The 12,172-nt window shown below is 39.2% G+C and overlaps 1 protein-coding gene across 1 annotated transcript; it reads right to left on the bottom strand.

Annotated features, from left to right (window-relative positions):
• Nucleotides 1-2,978: 2,978 nt before the first annotated feature.
• Nucleotides 2,979-11,621, bottom strand: cplx3b (complexin 3b). The gene is made up of 3 exons (XM_053623627.1): nt 11,133-11,621; nt 5,044-5,131; nt 2,979-3,278 (listed from the first exon to the last, which is right to left on the bottom strand). The coding sequence occupies exons 1-3, from the start codon at nt 11,288-11,290 to the stop codon at nt 3,054-3,056; spliced, it is 471 nt and encodes a 156-aa protein (XP_053479602.1). The 5' UTR covers nt 11,291-11,621; the 3' UTR covers nt 2,979-3,053.
• Between the last annotated feature and the right edge of the window lie 551 nt (nt 11,622-12,172).

Consider the following 12,172-nt stretch of genomic DNA (forward strand, 5'->3'; position numbering starts at 1 on the left):
TGAGTACAGTAATTTTGTAGAAACAATGTATTAGAGACTGTTTTTTCCCCCCAATCAGTAATGTCTCCATCTGCTGGTCAAAGGTAGTATTGCAACACCAGGCTAACAGCTCAGATATAAAATAAAGTATGGGTTTCTAAATTAATCCCCAACACATAAAATTCATAAAAAATATGTTTATTATAGCTTCAACAGTGAAACTCATAAAATTAACATAATTCATAATTTAGGCTATAGAGGGGGGGGGATTATTATACATTATTATATAATACACATTATTATACAGAGGAGAAAATCAAAAGAACATTTTGGGTTTCGGCTTTAATCACACTTTCATGACACAAGTTATAAATAAATAAACAGAAAGACATTAACATGCTTCTTTCCTCATTCTATATATATATATATATATATATATATATATATATATATATATATATATATATATATATATTGCTGCATATACAGGGTTATATTGCACCCTTACTGATTACAAAAGCACAAAGACACACATTTTAAGACTCTTGGCAATGCTCTATGGCACTAGGTATTTGCACTGGAGCTTATAAAAATGGCAATTACACAAACTGTTTCAACCAACTGTCACAGCACGACTCGCACGAAGCACACGGCGCAAAACAAATGCTGGCGAAAATGAAAATATCTTCATCTGTGCTATTGCAAATCACACATTATCAACTTGGAGAACCAAGCTGTTCAGTAAAAGCCAGTTTTGTTATTTTATATATAATATTGAGTACAGTGATCCTAAAGGGGGAACAGTCAGAAAGAACAACACGTTGCAGCTGTTAGACAACACACAATCACCTGCACAAGACAGCACCACTGGTTGGGAAGTAAAAGATGATAAGGGTTAGGGGTCAGAGGTCAGATCAGGGTCAAATAACAATTAGTGGGGATCGGAATGGCCCAAACCAAGCCATCTCTGGTCTATAAAGACACGGGGACTGAACGTGTTTTTCAAGTTTGACTCTATCTCCAAGTAGCTGCATGATATCTACATTATTGCTTTATCCTAAGCGTATCCTGGATACCGATTTAGCTGAAAGGCTTCCAAATAAAATTTACTTTCAGAAACACATAATTATTATTAAAGAAGCAGTATGTGATTTGTAGCACACTTTGCTGCCTTCGAAGGGAATTACAATCGCAGTCAAAACACTCACAAGCCTTCCTCGTTCCCCTTAACCAAACTCACGTCCTCTGTTAAAATTTGTATAGCTCAAGATTTGCCTTTCAAGGAAAAGTAGCAGAGCTGAACGGCTTTTATTAAAGCTGTGGGAGGAGCTTATTTCAGGGCCAGAAAAGTGTACAGAAGCCTGCCTGAATGAATTAATTAGCTAGGGCAATTGCACTGCAGTATTGTGAACCACATTTAAAAAAAAAAATTAATAAAAAAAAGGCTTAGATTATTATAGATTTAAAAACACTTTAAAATATTACAAACGGCACCTTTAATTAATCCAGGACTGGTCTTAAAGATATGTATGTTTGGTTAGTCACATGGCCTTCTTGAAACCAGTAGTGTACGAAGGAGGACATGGTGGTTTTAGGACGATCCTTAAAAATGAAACAATACTGTCATACTCTGACGTAACTGCAGACTTGAGTGCTATTCAGAAGTTACGTGAGAGTTCTGCGCTCAGGCCAGGGTGGAGTTGGAGGAAGTTATCCGTGATTCTTAACTTGAAATTCTCACATGATATCAGCTCACAAAAGGAGCAGACCACTGTCTGACCGTTTGACGTAACCACTGAAATGTACATTTTGGGCTGGAAATACACATAAAAACTAATTATCTATCAGAAAACTACTCAAAAATGAATGAACAGAGACATTGCTTATCTAGACGACCAAATTCTTTACGGATAAAACGATATACAAATAACTTAGAGCGAGCTGTAAGTGGAACAGATGAGCACTTGGTCAGCTTATCCTTCGAAACATGGGCACGTTTCCTTTACAGGAGAGTGCAACAAATGAACAAAAACATTGGCGTTATTTGATTAATTTGACAAATCAGTGTAATCATCCTGTGCATCCTGAGCATGACTTAAAAAATAAAATGCTATATAATAGGATGTCTGCAATTTTTTAAGCTTCTGAATAGTTAAGATGGAAGCCGTATTGTTAAATTAAATCGCATTTACACGATTAATTATTATTATTATTATTATTATTATTATTATTATTATACAAGACTCTGTATATTACATGTTTATTTCAATATCTGCCATCTTCTCATTCATTTATCATCATATTAAAAACATTTCCTTCTTCAGTCCGTATTATCTATCCCTGTTTTTTTCTTTTCTTTTTTTCCCCCCAGACTTAAAAGCAACTGCTTGTGTTTGAAGGTGGTGGTCTAGACGCTCATGGTAAACCCCTGTCTCGGATGCTTCTACTCAAGAAAGATCTCGCATCCTTGGCAGATTGGTTTGCATAATCTGAATGGAGAGACTTAAGCAAAATTACTAAAGAAGTTACTTTCCCCGTGTAAATATTGTCATAATCGGACTCATTTCACCAGGTCTGAAAAGATTATTCACAAACAAGCAGCCGTGACGTAAAAGCGGAGAGGATTAGAACGCTGGCTCGGACACACAGATGGGAAGATGGATATGTGGGATGTGTGAGAGTCCGTACGTGTTGTACAGATCTGTCCATGTGTGTGTGTGTGTGTGTGTGTGTGTGTGTGTGTGTGTGTGTGTGTGTGTGTGTGTGTAGGGGAGCTTTCACGGACTCGGCGTCAGACCTGGCAGCTGATACGATTGGCAGTGTATTGAGTTTTGCTCTCACTGTGTGTAAACGCAACGTAAGTGACGTGCGATAGAAAAGAAGAGAAATGAAAAGAACAGGACGGAGAGAGAGAGAGGGAGAGGGAGAGGGAAAGGGAGAGGACATTTTCTCCTTCGGCATGGCAATAAAGAGACGGACGTGTAGATAAATGCGTGCGCTTGGTGTGTTAATGTTAGACGAGAGAAAGAGAAAGGGAAGAGAGGAGGAAAAGACACTGGTAGAAAGAGAGACGTTCACATGAGCGAGCACTTCTCTGCCGAGTTTTTCAGCTCCTCCAGCGTAGCCTGTGCTTTGTCCTTCAGGTGATCGATGTCCACGTTCTGGATGCTGGACAGCTGCCCGAGTACCGAGAGCTTGCTCTCTTCCTCCTGGTTGTCCTCCGCGATCATCTTCGCTAGCTCTGTCGGCAGCTCCACGTCCTGCGACGCAGCCTGGATCTGCGTCTCATCCACCTCGTTCTGACACACACACACACACACACACACACACACTTGAGTGCAAATGCTAAAGAATCATATGGTTCGGTCGTTAAAATCTGCTGACATGCTAATCATGCAATTAACGTCCCAAAGGTTAAAATCCTTTAAAGCATATCGCTGTTAAAATTCTTGAATCTGATTGGTCAGAAGCTGTTGATTCATTTCCCATAACAGCAGAACTTTCTGACAGAAGTTGTTGGTATGGTAAAGATTTTTGTAGAGAGACCTTTGTTTAACATTTACGGAAGGAGACTCAGTGCTCTGTAACTGAAAGGTTAAGCTGTAAACTTCCAGAAACTTCCAGAAATGGAAGAAGATGGGGGAGATCACGGTCTCTCAGTAACAAGACAAACTGTGTGTGTGTGTGTGTGTGTGTGTGTGTGTGTGTGTGTGTGTGTTCTTTTTGTCTTATTGAAAGGGAAATAAAAATAGAGGCTGGTGAGGGATCGACTGTTTATAGTAAGTGAACTGGTTTTGTGGCAGTTCTACAATATTAAATGTAACAGTAAATGGATAAAATGTATGACATTTTCTTATTTAACAAATACGAATTGCTTCTGTTGGCAAAGCGCTCGTGTATAAGAGGAAGAGAACAATTCTCATACGCCGGACCGTATCACGACATCCTGTTGTTGATTATTTTCCTATAATAGCACGCTACCCTAGTGTTTTATCCATCCATCCATCCATCTTCTATACCACTTATCCTTTTCAGGGTCACGGGGAAACCTGGAGCCTATCCCAGGGAGCGTGGGGCACAAGGCGGGGTACACCCTGGACAGGGTTAGTGTTTTATTTCTTGCGTAAATGACTATAAAGAGACCCAAACGTAAATCACAGACATTAAGTAACCTTCTTATTTATTTACAATGACTAGAAAAGCATTTCTCAAAAGTTCAGCCATTTATTACATTTAATTCTAACAGTTAAATAATAATCGCTTGGGAATAATATCTTTTGGCCGTCTAAAATGATCAGCTGACGTTTAAAACAACAAAACAAAAATCCGTATTATATGAATCAGACTTGAGTCAAAATCTGCTTTTAGACGTTACTGAATATGCCGATGTATAAATTTGCCAGGCGTACGTAACTCAATTTATTCTCTGTCCTGACATCTGCAGCGAACAAAATCGACATCGGCCCGGATTTTAAACTCCGAAACCGTTGAGATTTACTATGAGATACTCTACCGGTCAAAAGTTTGTGGACGCTCGACCGGAACGTTTCTCATGATGTTAAAAAGCTTTTGATCTGAAGGCGTGTTGATTAAACGTGTGAAATGTATTCAATTCTTTCATTAGACTAAAATAAACATTTTATTTACAAATAAATCTTTATTTAAACGGACGACTCGGTGAGAAATATTCCGAAAAGCAGGCGATAAGAGCCCGGCGTCGGTGTGAACTCCTTTAATACTGTTTAAAAATCATCTCAGGGAAATTCCTCAAGAAATCGCTCGAGAAAACGCCAAGAATACATTTCTGGAAATTTCTAGGTGAAAAGCGTCGACTTTGAAGATGATCAAATGTTAAATTATTTTGATTTAGTTTAGATTTTTTATCACAACATAATCCCCATAGTTCCATTTGTCTTACTCCAGAGTTTTGATGACTTTATTGTTATTATAAAATGTGGTGAAAATAATAATAATAAAGAATGATTGTGTTTAAACTTATGACCGGTAGTGTGTGTGTATGTGTGTGTGTGTGTGTGTGTGTGTGTGTGTGTGACACCCATGTACCTTTGGGAGTCTGTACTTTTCCCTGAAGTGAGTTCTCACTGTGGCTCTTTCCGCCTTCTTTTGGGCAAAACTGGCATCTCGTTCTTGCCTGCAAGCAAAGCGCGACAGGTTTCACACACACACACACACACACACACACACACAGAATCATTTATTCGTGTTTGGAGCATAAGCATCTTGTATGTGAGTTCTCCACCGGGATTAGTGTTTGTAAGAAATAAAACACTCGGGGGTGCGCTGTTACAGGAAAACAATCAGTGTCCGGGTAATGTGATGCTGCCTGACACGATGTACATTACTGTTACTACCCTGAAGTTGATTATCATCCAATAGCAGCATGTCCTGTAGTGTCTTATTCCTTTTAAAACCACACCAATTTGCCAACGATTCAAATTTTTAGAAATTTATCAAAGAAAAACACGCCATTCTTTTTTTTTTTTAACATTTATTTACATTACATGTGGTGGAAGTTAGTTTCTGCTTTCATTTCTTCCCCATCCTCTCTTTCCTCTCTCACTCTCTCTCTCTCTCTCTCTCGCTCCTGAAGTTAATACATAATCGATTGGCATGAATGATTGCGAAATGCACACTCCCCTCTCCTGAAGAGTTTCTTTCTTTACTTCTTTACTTCTGACTGTTACAAAGCGCTAACACTGGAGACTCCTTCCTTAATGTTAAATAAATGTCTCTTGACAGAAAACTGTTACTACAGAAACGATATCGTATTAGAACGAGCACATAATTATAAAGCTGCGGTTTGACTTGCAGCCGGAACTACAGTCAGACCTGCTGTCATAGAAAATGACTCCAAAACATTCTGACCAATCAGAATCAAGCATTCAACAGCACTGTGGTATAATTCATAATAATAATAATAATAATAATAATAATAATAATAAAGGGCGTGATAATGTGTTTCTGCATCAGAGTCTAAAGCTTAGTAGTGAAATGAACAATTTGGTGCAATAAAGTAGAATAAAAAAGTGAAAATGTGTACAGGTAGAAGAAAAATCGGCAAAAGGAAAACACAGAATTAAAAAAAAAAACCCAATTGATAAAATGGTGGAAGAAACGTCGTAACGACGCGTCAGTTAATGTTTTCCGATGTTGAAAACTCGGCCGATGTTTGAGAACTTGAGAACACGAGTCAAGCAGGACACAAGGTTGGAGTCCCAACATTGGCTGTATTACCGTACTTGGATTGGACACATGAATACTTTTCACATCAAGCTTGAACCTGTCTACTAGAACCTATCAATAAACATCTGCTGACTGATGCACTTGGCTGCTATCCAGGTTCCAGGATTCGAAGAAATCACTATAATCAAGTACTAAAAAAAATCGTTTCTCGGGAAAGCAGTATTCATGAATTCATGCCCTCTTTGAGCACTTTATCTTACTGATTTGTTGTAATGTTATTTAGAATTGTTAATTTGAGTGTGAGAAATTCATCAGCATGTCACTGAACCCCTGTAAAACTATTGGTGTCTGCCTAACATTTACCAACATATAATAACATTATACTGTTGATTACAGGATTTATTTGGGATGAAAATTGGTACCATTATTGGTGACATAATTAGTACAAAGTAAACTGGATCCATCTATATTATAAAACAAAACAACCAACTCACCAGTTTTGGCACTACAGCACCTCATTTAAACCTTGCATTTAAACAGGTTCAGGCTTTAGAAAACTCATAATTAGTCCTGGAGCAGATGCTTTGTCCTTATGTGGTGCTAAAAGATCATAATCATTTAGCCCAGAGATGATGATGCAGTACTCCAGGAGACCTCCAGAGGGCAGACATGAGACAGAAATAGGACCAACAGAGGCACTCGGGTTTACATAAAAAGCAGCTGAAAACATAAAAAAATAATATACATATATATTTGTTTTTTACTTCAGCTTTTCTGTAGTTTTATATTTGTTGTAACGTTTATTTATCTATCTATCTATCTTTTTATTTATTTTAAAACAGCTATTTTTATTCACTATTTATGTATTTGTGTTAAATATTGAATTTTAATTTAATTTTTTTTGGCTACAATTCCCTGTATTAGTATTAAAATGACTATTTATCTTATTTACTGATTTATTATTATTATCATTATTATTATTTTCTCAATTTTCTGATGCATATTCTCAATTCTGTTTTATCATTTTATTTGCCTTTTTCCCCCCTTCGTAAAGCACTTTGAACTCCATTTTAATATATGTAACGTTTTATCTAATGAAAGTTGATTATCGTTATTCTTCTTATTCTTATTACATTTAGCAGATCATTGTACATTTTTTTTTGTCAACTTATGTAACATAGTATTTGGTGACAAAGGAACTTAGAGCGTATGCTCTTAAAACATTCATTTGTTCAATTTAAATTGGGCAAATTTATAAAGCGCAGATGTGGCTGGGGAAAATGTATACTTTCACACAGGTTTCCGCTTAACACAACAAAGAATATTTATAACTCTGACCCCGTTAAATTGCAATAAAGTTCATGGTTTGCCAGGACAATATTAAACATTTAAAAAGGTCTGTCTGGATACCGTGGAAATGGATGACTCCTAAAGTGTGATCTTTATAGGAACAATAAATAAAGACAAAAACAGGGAAATGATGTACATTACAGTTTAATTAATAATAAATGTTGGTCACATGACCCTCACATGTAAAAACGCAAACCAATATCCTATGACGTCCTTGCACCCACAACACGAGTGTTGTTTACTGAAGGTCATGTAACGCCTGCACTGGCTGATCTATGATCAGTGTTGGTCATAATTCATTTTCTCATCTCCTGTGTTATACACACTGGAGGCTGAACTGAACTGTAGCAGGATGAAGTGGCTCTTACTCACAATCCTGTCATACACGTGACCCTCTGACAGATGAGCCTGCTCGACTGAACTGATAAAACACCGAACTTTCAGGCCCTCAAGAAAACACCAGCATGAAGATGCTAAAAGGTTTTCTTTGGCAATTTATTTGATACAGTTATCCTGGATGGAGATTAGAAATGTCTTCTCTCTTTCAGTGGAAGGAAGGAGTCTATTTCCAGCAGCTCAATCCAAGCTTCACTGTGACTTTAATGGAAAGTTGTGATGCATGTTAAATCCCTATAGAGCTAACCCAGCACTGGAATTAGGGTACAGACCCGGATGAAAAGCGTGTTTGGATTTGGATGGACTCAACAGGGGTAGCTGTTTGGATTTGGACAGACCCTCATGAGGTAGCTGTTTGGATTTGAGCGTTGGTGAGATAGCTTTTTGGTTTTGGACAGACTCAGGCGAGGTAGCTATTTGGATTTGGATAGATTCAGGCGAGGTAGCTGTTTGGATTTGGACAGACTCAGGTGAGGTAGCTGTTTGGATTTGGATAGATTCAGGCGAGGTAGCTGTTTGGATTTGGATAGATTCAAGTGAGGTAGCTGTTTGGATTTGGACAGACTCAGGTGAGGTAGCTGTTTGGATTTGGATAGATTCAGGCGAGTTAGCTATTTGGATTTGGACGAACTCAAGTGAGGTAGCTGTTTGGATTTAGATAGACTCAGGTGAGGTAGCTGTTTGGAGTTGGACAGATTCAAGTGAGGTAGCTGTTTGGATTTGGACAGACTCAGGTGAGGTAGCTGTTTGGATTTGAACAGGCTCAAATGAGTTAGCTGTTTGGAGTTGGACAGATTCAAGTGAGGTAGCTGTTTGGATTTGGACGGACTCAGGTGAGGTAGCTGTTTGGATTTGGACGGACTCAGGTGAGGTAGCTGTTTGGATTTGGACGGACTCAGGTGAGGTAGCTGTTTGGATTTGAACAGACTCAAATGAGTTAGCTGTTTGGAGTTGGACAGATTTAAGTGAGGTAGCTGTTTGGATTTGGACGGACTCGGGTGAGGTAGCTGTTTGGATTTGAACAGGCTCAAATGAGGTAGCTGTTTGGAGTTGGACAGATTCAAGTGAGGTAGCTGTTTGGATTTGGACAGACTCAGGTGAGGTAGCTGTTTGGATTCAGATGCTCTCGGATGAATTAGCTGTTTCAGACAGCCTTGAGTGTGGCAGCTACTTGGATTTGGACAGACCCAGGAGACGTAGCTGCTTTAATCTGGACAGACACTGGCGAGGTAGCTGTTTTGATCTGTGAGGTAGCTGCTTGGACTTGGACAAAACCTTGGACATTTCTTGACAAGATAGTCATTCAGACAGATTCGGAAGAGGTAACCATTTTCATCTAGATAGACTTGGGTGATATATTTGGGTACGGTGGCAGAAGTACACTCCCTATCTCGTCACCCCGCGCGTCGTCCAGGACAACTTGTGCTTTAAGCGAGTACTAATAAGCTCACGCATAACAAAGCATGAAAATGATCAAGTACCATATGGCCGCAGCTCCAGCATGGCCCGCTCATTCCTATGTATAATTGACTGTGATGGAGTTTCCGTTCCAAGTGAACTAATAACAATTACAAAAAAAAAAAAAACAACACTTTAATAACTGATGCAACGTAATAACTTCAGCACTGATTAGCAGAATGTTTGCATATGTTTAAGAGTGCAATTTTAGCCATCTATTAATAACTTGAACACCTGGTGTTTGGCAGTGGAACCATGATAAATCGTAAGGAGAACCGTGTCGACAATCGTTTACACAAATTACTCACAGATCTTTTTCTCTCTCTCTCGAGGAACTCGATAGAGACTTCTGTATGAATAAATAAATGTCACTAAAGGGAGAACGACAGGAGCTCAGTGAAAACTGAAGACACGTGAACACGTCCAGGTCCAGATGGACACAAATGTACACTATAGGGGTATGAGAAGTGTGAATAAATTTGATCTTGATGAGTGAATTGCCATTCTCTTACTGAGAAGGATACACACAATATATTCTGTTTAGTGTCTATATTAAACAAAATATACATCGTGAATACGTTTTTTTATCATCTTCCTGAAATGCGCGCTCCTACTCTGTGGCTAAAAAGGCAGGGAAATTATTAAAAGGTTAAAAAACAGAAAATATGGAGAGAATTATTTATTTATTTGTTTATTTATTTTACATTTTTAAAATATTATCTCTACGGATATCGCATGGGATTCTCTGGAACCCCAGGACGTAAAGAAAATCTCAACATTAAGCATCAGATTGTTTGTTTATATGCTCACAAGCGAGACAGCAGACAGTTGAGATTGTCCATCCATAATGGAGACTTTTATTTTATTAAACTATATACCCCTGCATTTATTATTATCCAGTTTTGGGTACTAAGATGGTACTAAAATGTACCACTCCTTGTTGCGGTATCATCAAGCGTAGACCTCGGTATTGCATTTTTTTACTTAGAAAGCCACATGTAGTGTACCTTTGAAGCTTTACTCTAAAAGGTAATTATGCACCTTTAAAAAAAAATAAAATAAAAAAAATAAAATTATAGTACAGTAAATCCACATTTCCACGGAAGTGCATAATTTAGTGCACCTTTCTGAGAGTGGATATAGTATTTATTTCAGTACTTGTATTTGTTATCATTTTTGTTTTTCATTGTACATTATACACTATACACGGCTAAAAGTATGTGGCCCCTTGACCTTCACACCCATATGTGCTTTTTCCTAATTTTGTGTTGCTACAAAATTAGAATCACACAATTGTATAGGATGTCGTTGTATAGCTATGCTGTAGCGTGACAATTTCCCTTCGCTGGAACTAAAAGGCTTAAACCTCTTCCAGCATGACAATGCTTGTCTTCATGTGTGACCTCAACCCCATTGAACACCATTGGGATGAATTAGAATGCTGACTGCACCCCATGGACAAATCCCCAAAATCCACGCTTCAAAATCAAGTGGAAAGCCTTCCCAGAAGAGAAGAGTGGAGGTTATTACGACAGTAATGTAAAAGGGGGAATACATCTGCAATGGGATGCATATTCAAAAAGCACACATTGATGTGATGGTCACCAATCTTTGGATTGCTTTCCATCTAAAACATCTGAGTCAATTCTTAAAGTAACTCATTTCTGGTTCATTCTGGTCTCAACTAATGTGCTGTTATGAGCTTGAAGACTCCCAAAGTGTGCAGAACAGTGTGATTTTCTTACTTCTCCTCCTCCAGCTGCTGTTGGTATTGCTCAAACTCCTCTTCTGTCATGCCTTTAGCCGCCGCGTCGCCCTTTTCTCCATCAGATTTCTCCTCCGTTAATCCGCCGGTCAGGTCCTTCAGCTGGCCGCCGATCATGTGCTTCACCATAAAAGCCATCGCTGCTTATTTTCAGGATCCACTCAAGTTCTCCAAAACACAACCTCTGGAAGTACAGAATATCAAGATCAGTATCCGGGAATGACTTCTTTTTATTCCCCTCTATGCCGGTGACATGAATGATGGAGGGATACCGAGTACCGACTCTCTCTCTCTCTCTCTCTCTCTCTCTCTTTATCTCGTGCGCGCGTGTGTTGGAGTCGGAGCGGAATAACTGCGCGTCTGATTCCACGAGTTTTCACTGTTCACTCCAACCAATCAGACGCACGCTCCGAGTGCTCGCGTGCTAGTGTAGTCCAATCACATCTCACACCATTCTCCAAGAGCTTCATTTTTTTTCTCTCTCTCTCGCTCTCTTTCTGCCCTTCTCACCCGGGGTCACTTGGTCCGGAAGAACCTCCTGCCCTGTACATTTTAGTGTTTTATTGCTCAAACTTTTATTGCTCTAAAGCGCACGCACACACACGCACACACGCACACACACACGCGCGCGTTTGTTTGCACATGCTTGCACGTGCACTTTATGCAGAAATGTCTAATCTTATTGAATTATGTGTCGTCTCATGTGGTTAGTGGGTTGTTTTATGTAGCACCGTGGTCTTGGAGGAATGTTGTTTCCTTTCACTGTATACTGTACCAGCTGTAGATGGTTGAAATGACAATAAAAAGCCACTTGACTTGACACGCGCGCACACACACACACAAACAGGGTCGCAGGGAACCTGGGGCCTATCCCAGGGAGCATGGGGTACAAGGCGGGGTACACCCTGGACAGGGTGCCAATCCATCGCAGGGCACACAAACACACACACATTCACACACTACGGACACTTTGGACGTGCCAATCAGCCTACCATGCATGTCTTTGGACTGGTGGAGGAA

This window comes from Ictalurus furcatus, chromosome 4 (assembly GCF_023375685.1).
Source record: "Ictalurus furcatus strain D&B chromosome 4, Billie_1.0, whole genome shotgun sequence".
Classification (NCBI taxonomy): Eukaryota; Metazoa; Chordata; class Actinopteri; order Siluriformes; family Ictaluridae; genus Ictalurus; species Ictalurus furcatus.

What these genes read in the sequence shown, in the direction of transcription:
- cplx3b (XM_053623627.1), bottom strand. Translation starts at nt 11,290, where the DNA reads ATGGCTTTTATGGTGAAGCACATGATCGGCGGCCAGCTGAAGGACCTG. An exon ending in CAGCAGCTGGAGGAGGAGAA is followed by an intron (nt 5,132 to 11,132) that starts GTAAGAAAATCA and finishes CTTTGCTTGCAG; the next exon opens with GCAAGAACGAGATGCCAGTT. An exon ending in AAAAGTACAGACTCCCAAAG is followed by an intron (nt 3,279 to 5,043) that starts GTACATGGGTGT and finishes TGTGTGTGTCAG; the next exon opens with AACGAGGTGGATGAGACGCA.